The sequence below is a fragment of the Strongylocentrotus purpuratus genome, unplaced genomic scaffold (assembly GCF_000002235.5).
Source record: "Strongylocentrotus purpuratus isolate Spur 01 unplaced genomic scaffold, Spur_5.0 spur5_scaffold_3, whole genome shotgun sequence".
NCBI classification, from domain to species: domain Eukaryota; kingdom Metazoa; phylum Echinodermata; class Echinoidea; order Camarodonta; family Strongylocentrotidae; genus Strongylocentrotus; species Strongylocentrotus purpuratus.
The window spans coordinates 22,747,977-22,760,797 of NW_022145609.1; the positions used below are offsets into that span (position 1 = coordinate 22,747,977).

Consider the following 12,821-nt stretch of genomic DNA (forward strand, 5'->3'; position numbering starts at 1 on the left):
CACATTTGGAGAAGTGTATTCTTTATTGAGTATTTTAAATTGAATGGAACGTCTCAACTCAGTAAAGCATGGCTGAGATTTGTAAAAGTTGTTTTTACAAAGAAGATTCTGGTGAATAGCAGTGCTTATTCAAACAAATATTGGCATCAATTTGAATCACAATCATTATTTGTCGCTTAATCCCTTTTAATGACCTTGTTTTCTTTTTTGTTTGCAGGGGGAGAAGAAGCTATGTCACGTTAAGAAATCACAAAGATCAGTTGTATTATGCGTATATGTTATGATAACAGAACAAAATGTTGATTATCAGAATGTCATTTTGGAATACCTCTATACAAATACCCGATCTTACTGTGCCGATACCACATTCTCGTTTTCAAGGGGAGAAGAAGATGTGTCATAGTGTGGTACGGTATGTCACTGAAACAGCTCCCGTAGGACTTTTGTGCCAAAATTGATTATCAAAGTGGGGGGGGGGGGCTAAAGTATTTACGATCAGGTAGAGGGTAGCGAGCGTAAATTGGTGTGGGGGGTTCAGGGGGTTGAGCCCCGGAAGCTCAGGGGTTTTAGGCCTTTAATTACGGTCAGAGAAGCACAAATATTTTGATGCCGCATTTTATGTCACTGGCAGGTCAGGGGGTTTTTAAGGTTAAATTTACTTTATTATCCTATTTTATCACCGGTTTAGGAGGGTGGGGGGGGGGGGGGGGGCCGGGTCGTTAGAATTGGCCCGTGGATCCGTGCCTGTACAAAAAAGCACCAAAAACAGAATCGCTAAGTAAAGAAAAAATGTAAAGGTTGCTCTGAATAATGAGGAGGAAATAATGTGCAGAATGGGAAGAAATCGAGAGAATGTCATCACGGGATGAAAGTCAGTAACAGCTATGTAGCTTGTAAATTTGTAAGAGGGAAAATGCTGATTAAAATGATAATGATGAAATAGCAAATAATTGAGGATTATCATAGGTACCAATTCAATGGAAATTTGTATGGATGCAATGGTTGCGCTTGAAGTTAGCAATGGATATGCACAGTGAGACACACGCAATGTTCTTAGACTGGTGAATTCTCTTCGACTTTACAAATAATACACTTTGACAGGCATAATTTATTTATAATAAATATCTTTTTGAGAATTGACATTGGGGATGCGGTATATAAAACAAATAGTGACTGCTTAAATTGGGGGTCACGGTTACAACTATAGCTCCTCTGTGATCCTGAGACTGCTCTACGTATTCCAGTAATGAGATTACCTTGGGCAATAGTTATAACCGTGCCCCTCAAAGCAGTCAATATTTGTTTAATATATCCCTCAGAAACAAATAGAGGAACAAACCCTTCAAAGAGAATAGAATTAAGTTATTTTAGATATTACCTTACTATCATTTTGTTTAATTTTCTTCTTTGTAGAGGAGACTTCTGGCTGTATACGTCCACCACGACAAGAGTGTATACAGCAATATCTTCTGCAGCCAATTAATGTGTACAGAGAGTGTAATAGACTATCTCAATCACAACTTTGTCACATGGGCATGGGACATGACCAGTCCGAAGAATAGAGAAAGGTAAGCATGTACTGCCGATGCTTTCAAAGGGTGAGGGTCATCAGTAATACTCAGCATCCATGTTGCAGAAGGCCAGAATTTGCTGACCCCAGACTTGATGGAAATACCATTAATGGGTGTTCAAGTCTGCACACAGCAAATCAGGAGTCCTATCAAGAAATATGCTTTTAGTCTCTTGTTAGAGTCTTAGGGTGAGGGAACCGTAAGATAATGACTGTACCATACTTGGGAATGAGTGGATAATGCAAAGCATTACATAAGGCCCGTTGTTTATAAAACTGAAGGATAATCTTGGTGATTTGACAACACCCTGTTATTGGGTGAGCACTCAAATGGTAACAAATTCCCCATGAGAGCCCACTACTATGCATCTTTAAGTAGTAACATTTTTTTATTAACTCATTGGTCTAGATCACAAAACAGCTTCAATTTTAAGATTTCTGTGTGGCTGGACAAATTGTTTTTCCCATCAGGGACTCCAAATTATTCCTCACTTTGAGATATTTAAATTTTTATTTAGAATCAGAATGATACTTGATCTGTGAATTGTATCATCATAAATAGTTTGGAGATACTTAGGGATAAACAAATTGGTTGTGAAAACAGATGCTTGTGTATTTTATAATGACATATTAGTAATCCTCTTTAGTCATTTGATCAACTTTCATTTAATTCTTCCTTCTTCTTTTAAGGTTTAAAAAGTTAGTAATTTCTCTTTTTCACAAAAAAATCTACAATTTTTGTCTATTTCTGAAAATTTTTTGTATTAAATCTGTTTTTTGTTTTTAATTATCACTGTATGGAACTTCAAGAATGCATTTCACTTTAATTCAAGTATTATTCCAGTCTCTCTAATGTATTTCATGTACTCTTTTTTAATCTCTATCTCACAGGTTATTAGCAGTATGCACTAGAATATTTGGCAGTGTAACAGCCTCGACGTTAAAGAATTTACAGCAGGATAAGTTTCCATTGTTACTGTTGGCGATGAGGATACGATCCAGCACAGAAGTCTTCTCGGTATTACAAGGTGAGATGAATTAAAGTGGACTTTGATTTGATATGATCGTATTTCAACATAATGTATTATAATGAAAATGAAAGTAAATTGGATGCATACAGTCCCTTTTCCATAGGATATGATGTCCAGGGCAGCTTCTCACAAATCGTCATACAAGTTCACCGACATCCCATTGAAATGCGTGTATTAAGTTTAACAGTTTTGTGAGAAGCTGCCCTTACCTATGTGAATTGGTGTGGGTTTGTTTGAAAATGCTTTTAAGAAGTCAAGTGAAGTGCTGTATCATAGAAATCGTCACTATAAACATGACAGACAAAGAAAGCTGACAAAATATACAGTTCCTCAGGTAGACAAAGGAACATCCCTTCACTGCTATTATGTAAAATGGTGAATGTGCATGTGACACCTGTTCTACACCTTTTTACATAATAGCAGTGAAGGGATGTTCCTTTGTCTACCTGAGGAACTGTATATTTTGTCCGCTTTCTTTGTCAGGCATGTTCATAGTGCGTCTGTTAGGAGCCAGATGGGCGTTGACTCACACACGTTTACACAGAGCTAACGTCGTTCTGGCTCCGAACAGACAAAATGCAGAAAAATTAATCCTCAGAGGTGTGAGGCAACCGATCCCACAGAATTAAACCCAGTTTATTTTTTTGGATTTGGGAAGGAAAAATCAAAGGGGGTGGGCTGATGTAGATCTTAGTGAACATGATGTTTCTAGGCCCTTTTACATAAAAACTTGTTATCAATAACAAATGCTAAATTTCATTGACAAATTTGTTCTCAGCCAATCAAATGCAACAATTTCAGTAGCTTTTAACAGTTATTGTAACTTGTTATTGAAATACAAGTTTTAAAATGTCATTTTTTTTTTCTTTCTTTCTGTCTTTCTGTCTTTCTTTTTCTTTTTTTTTTTTCCCCCCATTTTTTCCCCCCATTTTTTCCCCATTTTTATAGCTATGTAGCAGATGTCAAGAAGTGCATTTGAGTTTATTGGGTTGTCGGCAAATACAATATGTGGCATTAAATCAGTGGAGCAAACATGAAGCATAATTATGTCAATTTTTGTGAGGGGTCATCTATTTTTCCATTTCTATGTGTTTCCAACAGGTAACCTATCACATGGTGAACTCTTGACTAGTCTAATGCAAGCTGTGGAATTCTTCGAAACACAGCAACATGCAGATGTGGTCCAAGAGGTATGTATCCATTCTCTCTTGCTCTCTCCTTTTCACACTCTCTCTCTCTCTCTCTCTCTCTCTCTCTTTCTTTCTCTGGTACTCTGTCAACTTGCTTCTTTGTGATGAATTTCTCACTCAATCTATTTTTCAATCCTTTATCTCTCTTTCTCTTGCCCACTCTCTTTCTCTCCCTCTATCCTTCTCTCCCTCAATCCTTCTCTCCCTTCTCTTGACTATACCACTCTATCTCCCTATTCTCTCTAGCTCCTTTTCTCTGTCTGCCCCCCCCCCCCACCTTACCTCTCTCTCTCTCTCTGCAGTAATAAAAATAAGTAGTGTAAGACTAGGTGTAAAATTGTTGTGTATGTGCAAGAATCAAATAAACATGCCAAGTCCATTGCCCAAATTCATAATAATAATAATAATAATATTTAATTTTTATATAGCGCTTAATACAAATGTCTCTAAGCGCTTTACAAATATACTATTACCCCGGTCATTGGATTCAGTGCTTGCCCACACACACTGTGGGCAAAATAAGATATTCATGTCACTTCATACCACTTCACTTGCGTCACTTCACTCACATCACTCCATACCCTGTCAACATGCGTACCAGCATTTCTGAAGTGATCAATCTAAGGATATTCACAATGACAGACACAACACAAGTCAACTGCTGAAGCATATTTTTTATCATCAAACTTTCAATAAAGACCTCTCATGCTATGTTTGTGAGTAAGTATCAGTTAGGTTATATTTAATCCATCCATAACATAATAATACTCTTTACAGTCCTCACCAATATTAGATATTTTCTTGATGATACTCCAAGACATACCATGTTTTTCTCTTCTTTTTCTCATTGAACCCTTTCTTTTTTTTTTGTCACAACTATAACTGAAGATTATCTTGAAAACCATTATTACAATATAATACAATAACATTCCTCACCTGTATCCAGTATCGTCAATCTCAAAGTCCAATGAATATTGTCTGATTATCTCTTCTGAACTCGTCTCCTTTTTCTCTTGGGTTTCAGGAGGGGAGGAGAGCATCAGAGATGTTGAAGATGGAACAAGACCAGGCGTACCAAGAATCGTTAATAGTAGACAGAGCAAAGGTAATACAGTCAAACCTGCTTCAGTGACCACATGTACATAAAGACCACCTGTCTGTTAAGACCACTTTTCTTGTCTCCTTTGGGTGGTCTTTATAGACAGGTTTCACTGTATCTTCCTTACTGCAAACTGCCTCGTTGCCTATGAGAGTTCCAGGAATGATGTATCCAGGAAGCCTAAGAATAAGACAACCTGCATTTGTGTTCCAGAGGATGGATGCTGCTGTGCTTAAACAGGATCTACTCGCGGGTTCACTCTTCCTACGTAGACTCCCGTCCTCTTTATTGAAAAGGATATGAATTCTGGTCTCATTCTAGAAGCCCCGACAGAGTCTTGTCACCATCACACATCGTCAAAGACTTTTTCAAGTACTGTAAAGTTGAAGGCCACTCTTCTTACGTACCATCTCCTTTCCGTATTTCACTATTAAACACTGGTCACAATAATTTGACCAACCATGAAATTGGTCTCAGACTGAGAAAAAGTAACCAATTCCTTACTCCCAACATCCATGTTGATATGAATGAAAAAATGATCAGCTAAGAGTCTTAAAAACAAGGCCTTGCAATCGCAGACTAAAAGTTGTATTTCTTTCAGTGCAGAGTTGCAATATATTGGAAATCGAACGCAGCTGTATTTATTCCTTACTCCCAACGTCCATGTTGATACGAGAGGAAAAATGATCAGCTAAGGGTTTTAAAAACAAGACCTTGCTAGTCTTCCAGTCAATCGCAAACTCAAAGTTGTATTTCTTTTAATACAGAGTTGCAATATATTGGAATCGATCGCAGCTGTTTATAAAACAAGGCTCTGAATTAATATTTTCCAACTGCAGGAAGGAGAAACAGTGAGAGTGAAACTCTTTAGATCCTGTTTTGAATAGTGGCATGTTTTGTTTGAGCAGAAGGTGCGTTATACCCTATTGGGGAAATACCAGTTCTTGGCATTATGACATCATGGTTGGTCAAATGATTGTTACCAGGCTTTGTGAAACAAGACCCGTATTTGGATAGAAAGGACAAAAAAAGGAAAGTGGATATGATCAGAGTGGTTACTTCATTTACCGTACTGTAAAAGGAGACGATGTGAGAGAAGTATAACAAAAATTGAGCCAGGAAATGTGAAGACCTGGATTCATGTTGTCAGAGGAGGGAAGTAAATGCAGGCGATGTGAAACTCTTTAGATCCGGTTTCGAAAAGCAGCATGGTGTGTTTGAAGAGCAGGTCTTTGACCTAGAAAGTTTTTATACATTTTTATGAATATGATTAATCTTGTGGTCAGATCAAAGAAAGCCAATGATTCGAGGAGGATTTGGTAAGTGACACTAGGGCCCCGTTTCAAAAAACTTGTCAGTAACGAGCTCCAACAAGTTATAAGCTACTGAAATCTTGGCAATCGGTTGGCTGAGAGCAAATTTGTCATAGTATCTTAGCTTTCGTCTAGTAAAAATTATAATAATAATAATAATAATAATATAATAATAATTGTTAAAAAGGGTGCTTATAAAGCACTTTCCATCAACGTTGTCATAGTATCTTAACATTTGTTATCAAAAAATAAAATAATAGTAATAATATAATAATAAAAAGGGTGCTTATAAAGCGCTTTCCACCGAAGTCTCTAAGCGTTATTAATAACAAATTTTATGAAACGGGGCCCTGGATTATAAACGGAGGAAACTGTGAGAGCTTATGACAACATCCTGTTTCAAACAAAATAAAAAGGAGTGACGCTGCCCTCGTACATGTGTTGGCACCACTCAACAGTCTCAACCTTTGTTCAATATTTCTTGTCTTGAATATTTTCTTTGATTTTATTTTTAGCAAGAAGAGAAGGAAAGACAAAAGAGAGAAGAAGGACAGAGGGTCAAGAGAGAACAACTTTTGTTCAATATTTCTAGTCTTGAATATTTTTTTGATTTTTTTTTGTTGATTTTTTTTTAGCAAGAAGAGAAGGAAAGACGAAAGAGAGAAGAAGGACAGAGGGTCAAGAGGGAACAACCTTTGTTCAATATTTCGAGTCTTGAATATTTTCTTTGATTTTCTTTGATTTTTTTCTTCAGCAAGAAGAGAAGGAACGACAAGAGAGAGAAGAAGGAGCAAGGATCATGAAAGAACAACAAGATGAACAGATGAAGAAAGAAGAAGAAGAGGTATGGCATATATCTCTCTGTCATTATGATGATGTCTTCTTGTGAAAGTACATAATGATTCTGTCTCTTTTCCTTTTTTCCAAATGTAAATATGTACCGGTATGCGGATTTAGAAAATAGTTTGTAAGATAAGAAAGCAGGGTGTCCCCTTTACCACATGCATTGTAATTATTTCATTTGAAGTTCTACAATTTGTATCTGAATCCTTCATACACATATCAAACCTCCAAAAACTATTCACAATACAAATAAGAATATTTATCAGTAATATCGAATTTAATTGAATTGACTTTATTAACAACAACAAAACATAACAATAATGACAGTATATAAAAAAAATCATACAATTTAAAGAATAATAATGATACATGAATTCATAAAAGAAGAGTAAGTTTAATCAGAGAAAAAATGTAAATGAGAGATAAAATGTTCCCTGAAATGGCTCTTCAAATGCCTCCATATTCTAAATATGACAAGTAACACCTTAAAAATGAGGCCTGATTTTTATGCCACAAGTTTGTGTAGTCCCATATACATCTTTCTGTGTACAGTGCTTGTTACTTACCAAGACTGGGCCAAATTTCTTATCATTTTGATGACTCCAGAACCTTGCAATATACCCAATACTTATATGCTACAGGATCAACTTTTTCTGATCAATTCCACAACGTTTCTTTCACAATGCAATCCCATGACCAGAACTCAACTTTATCTTTAATGTACAAGATATACAAATAAATGTAGGGATTACTAATAATCAGGTGAAGTTGTTATGGGGAACTACAAGTTAGCGCAAGTGCTAGTCGATTGTAGAGGTGCCGTGGCCGAGTGGATATGTCACTGGACTGTGGATCACAAGGTCTGTGGTTCAAGTCCCGTCGCGGCACTCATGCCTTTTGGCAAGACATTAATCTACATTTGCCACACTCAACCCAGGTGAGGTAATCGGGTACCTAGTAGGATTATTCCTTGAAATGCACTGTGCGCTGATAACCGCTGCCGGAGCTAAAACTAGGTAATAATTCCCTAAGTTCTTTGGAAGCAAATCCATGACACATGCTCCCCCGACGATTGCTCTGCCGACGTTTGCTCCGCCGACAAATGCCCTGCAAAAAGTGACAATTGCTCTGCGACATTTGCTCCGACTTCAAATTCCCCCTCAGACAGTTGCTCCGCCGACAATTGCTCCCCGTAATTTGCTCCTTCGACAGCTCCGCCAAAAAAGTGCCCTGTAAAATTCAAATGCTCCAACAATACTCCTTCCTCAAAGTACCCCGTTGAAGACAAATGTTCTGCCGATGTAACAGGAGTGCCCTGTAAAAGACAAATGCTCCCTTTTGCAGCGAAAAAAAGATAGGAAGAAAGGAAAAGAAAAGAAAAGAAGAGGACAAGAAAACATGGAAAGAAAAGGTCAAGAAAAGAAAATGCTAAAGACAAGGGAAAAGGGACACAAAATAGATAGAGCAAGATTTAAAGGGATCCGGTAACTTTGTCTTAGATCCTTTAAAAATAATCCTCGAGTTAGCTCATGCTGCAATGATAATTACAAACCTTTAGGTCAGTCAGGAACTCCATGACTTTTACAAGCCGATCGCCTGTCTGATTATCAAGATATTAATGATTGGAATAACAAATTTTGAAAACCGTTCGCTGAACGGTTTTCATAACACTACAGTCTATTGGGGAAAACGAGTATGGTAAAAACCGGTCACTCAAAGATTTTTACTTTTTTGAGGCACTTCTTGATGATTTTGAAGCGCGATTTATTTAGGGCTTCAATATTACACCATATCACAGACACTGGTAACATGTAGAACCCTGTATCTCAGATTTAGCATTGTTAAACGATCCCTTTAATTTCCATATTTTTGCATTGGCCAACAACTTTGTGTTATTATGAAAAGGATGAAAACTGTATATTACTTATAAGCTTCTTCACCTCCCCCCCCCCCCCCCAAAAAAAAGAATTGCGTCTTTCACAAAGGTTTATCACTTTTTTCCATCAGTGTCTCTGATAGGGAATTAAAATGCACCCCCCTTCTCAAAATGCCTACTACGGTCCTCAATAACAACAACAAAACAAAAACAATAACACATGAAAGAAATATTGTCGGCGGAGGAAATGTCGGCGGGGCAATTGTCGGCGGAGGAAATGTCGACGGAGCAATTGTCTGCGGAGCAAATGTCAGTGGAGCAATTGTCGGCGGAGCAAATGCCGGCGGAGCAACTGTCGGCGGAGCATTTGACATCGGAGCAAGTGTCGCGGAGCAAATGTTGCAGAGCAATGGTCGCTTTTTGCGGAGCATTTGTCACCGGAGTAATCGTCGCCGGAGCATGTGTCGGGTTACCTTGGAAGCGCATAGAGATGTTATTTCATTATGTATTATGCGCTAAACAAGAACTGAATATATTTGATATTATTGTTTACTCTGTGTCTCTTCTCCGTCAGGCAATAAGGTTATCCCTGGAGCAGCAGCTAGCCGTTGAGCCCGACGAGGATTCCGACCTACCGATCAGCACGTTGAGGATGAGGCTGCCAACGGGAGAGATGATGACGAGAAGGTTCCTGGCTTCCGAGAAGGTGCAGATGGTGCTAGACTTCCTAGGCTCTAAGGGCTATCACTCCGACACACACAAGATTCTTACGACATGGCCAAAGAGAGACGTAAGCTGTAGAGAAATTATAGATAGACTAGCTATAAACGTATAATATGTAGACTTCTAAATTATTTGATTTCTGCATTTTTCATACATTAATAATCAGTAACATTTTGTACATACCCGTAGTGGTAATATTTTTCCAAATCATGATGAATAGCACAATTTATGAAACAAAAGGTTGGGAAGGATTGACATAGCAAAGGTAGAAGAGCTGCAGCATAAGCTTGCGCTTGAAGTGCATCAAGGTCTACAGGATTACAGCGACAGCAAAGTATGATAATTTAAACAGGCAAAAAAATGACAAAAACTTACTTGCTTCAGGAGACAGAGAGAGAGATAGAGGAACAATTGGAATGCGACTACTTCTATTTAAATGATGAGATATAAAAGAAAGGCACATGTTATTTAATTAGCCATAGACATGGACATAGCTAGACTTCTAATCTTTGTGGAGTTCAAAGGCTATCACACTGAGACAAGCACAAGATTCTTGCTTCTTTACCAAAGAGAGATGGAAGAAATAGGATTAGTATGGTCACAGAGACTGTCAGGAAATCAGCTCAAGGATTCTTTCAGTGCCCTACTGTCTCGTCCGCAGAAATCATATATAACGTATCAATGTAATGTTTACGCATTTCAAAAGATGATTCACAAGGCCATTCTGGTCTTCCTAATATCCAAGGGAAATAACTCTGATACGCACAATATTCTTACAACGTGGCCAAAGCGAGGTGTATTTGGTTTAGCCATGCACATAAAATGTATAAATCTTTAGTCTCACCTGGTTTGGTGGGCTTACACTATTCATATCATATTGCAGAAACAGATTATGCTACTACTGTTTATGAAGTTCTTTCAGAGTTTTACCTTGTATTTCTTATCTCTCTCTCTCTCTCACCCTCTTCTCTATCTCTCCCACCCTATATCTCCCCCTCCCCCCCCCTCTCTCTCTCTCTCTCTCTCTCTCTCTCACCTTCTATCACCTTCTTTTTCCTTCTATCACCCCCCCCCCTTCCCCCTCTCTTTCTCCTCACTTTTTTTCCTCTGTATATTTAATATTAATCCCCCTCCCCCTCTCCTGTTTTCCTTCCCTTCTTGAATGCAGCTCACCAGCTTGGATGGACATCAAGACCTCCAGGAGCTGGGCCTGTGCCCACAGGAGACTTTATTCGTAGAGGAACGCTAAGAGAAAGAAACTCCATTCTCATCTCATGCAACGTTATTGTTTTGTTTTGTGGAAACGCACACACCTGCGAGAAGCCCCCCTCCATCTTTGTCACAGCCCATGCAAATGAGGAGAAGAGCGATCGGTGACATAAAAGTGGGAGGAGTGCCGCACCATCTTATCATAGTAGTATTCTTCTGAACCAGTGTTTACGTCCATTTTAAGGAAGAACTAAAACTCGGATAAGTATTAAAAGGAGGCAATATTCAGGATATCTGCAGACCGGACACTGAAAGAAATGCTCGGGAGTTACGCTATTGGTCCATTTCTTTGAGAAAGCTTCATGCCCGAAAATAATTGAATTACGATTGGCATGACACAACTTTTGGGGGAATTTGCAAAAGTCTCTCGCTGTTGGCAGTTCGCTACATTTCAATATTTTGAAAGTCTTGATTTTCGTTTTTTAATATGTTGAGCCCTCATTTTCCAAGTTTTACAATCTCACTGTTCATTTTATTACGTTTTAATGGCATACATTTTAACTTTATTGTAAGAACACATTTTTCTCATCCAAGTGCACAAATAACTGTTTGTTTTCATGCCCGTAACCAAGCAAACTGCTTTCAGAAACAAACCACCGATTCTTTGATTCTGATATCCCTTCTTCTATTGCAATGTTTTACTTTTTGTCCAGAAAGAAACCATTCCCAGAATGTAAGTGCTGCAATCTTCTCGAAAATTAAAAGAATGACATATGTTTTGTGATCTAGTCACTGTTAGCCATGGCATCTCGCTGTTGTCTGATTTTTGTTTTTGAGAATTAACTCGGTTTTTAAACTCATGTTGTAATGATTTAACTCATAATTGTGTGATTTATTAAAAAGGCCAGTGTACTGTATAGAGTGGTGAAGTGTGACGTCATCAAAAATCTATTTGTAGAATTTCTCAATTTTTTCTTCATTTTCCGAAAGAGCATCAAAAATAATGTCCAAATGTCGAAAACAAATTGAATATGTTAAGTATTAGCTGAGATATGACCATCTGAATAAATATATGTCCTTTGGGAACTCAGTGTTATAGTGCTCTTTGTTCATAACATTAGGAACCAGAGCACTATAACACTGAGTTCCCATAGGACATACCGTATATTTATTCAGATGGTCATATCTTAGTCAATACTTAACATATTTAATAGGTTTTTGACATTTGGACATTATTTTTGATGCTCTTTTGGAAAATGAAGAAAAAATTGAGAATTTCTAAAAATAGATTTGTATGATGTCACAGCTCGGTACTCTTTTAATGAAACCATTCAACATCTTATACATTAATGGCAAGTCTAGGAAGGAAATAAAATAATGGTCCTATTCAGCTTTTAAATGAAGACAATTTTCAAAAAGATCTTTTTACCACAAACCTTCAATGACAGTAGCTTAGTAAAATACAATGGCATGAAAAGCGCTTCCGGAATGCAAAAGCAGTAATAGTTGGGTATGTCGGCTAGTTCAAAATGGTAAATTTGGGTGGGGGGGGGGGGGGGGATTAGTAGAAAAATACATGAGCTTAAATAGATTGAGGGGCTAAAATCAGTCCAAATTGTTAAAAAGTTGACCCTCCGTGTTTTACTGAGGAAAAAAATATCAGGTGATATTCCTTGCAAAAAGAAATATTCAGGTATGTATGGCAATATTTATAGGACTCTTCTAAAAGAAACCACAGCATTTGTCAACATTCTTCTGTTTCATGCACTGAAATTTATCTGTGTTTTATGATTATGGTATTTTGTTTACATGCCATATTTTGGGAGTAATCTACAATTTCAAGAAGTAAGTGAATATTTTAATATTCACAGGGCCACAGACATGAAATCATCATTTTTACTGTTTCTACTTTTTATATAAGTTGTCAAGTAGCATTTAATTTACTTGTATTTTTATTTTGGAGACTG

The 12,821-nt window shown here is 37.5% G+C and overlaps 1 protein-coding gene across 1 annotated transcript in view; it reads left to right on the forward strand.

The window, feature by feature from the left end:
* The window catches only part of LOC580948 (FAS-associated factor 1), a 31,767-nt gene extending 20,115 nt beyond the window's left edge, over positions 1 to 11,652 (forward strand). The window contains exons 11-17 of the mRNA XM_030995814.1: positions 1,414 to 1,568; positions 2,462 to 2,598; positions 3,703 to 3,791; positions 4,816 to 4,896; positions 6,958 to 7,047; positions 9,497 to 9,712; positions 10,814 to 11,652. Coding sequence (XP_030851674.1) covers positions 1,414 to 1,568; positions 2,462 to 2,598; positions 3,703 to 3,791; positions 4,816 to 4,896; positions 6,958 to 7,047; positions 9,497 to 9,712; positions 10,814 to 10,894 — 849 coding nt within the window. The 3' untranslated portion in view covers positions 10,895 to 11,652. The remainder of the gene's footprint in view (positions 1 to 1,413; positions 1,569 to 2,461; positions 2,599 to 3,702; positions 3,792 to 4,815; positions 4,897 to 6,957; positions 7,048 to 9,496; positions 9,713 to 10,813) is intronic.
* The last annotated feature ends 1,169 nt before the right edge of the window (positions 11,653 to 12,821 follow it).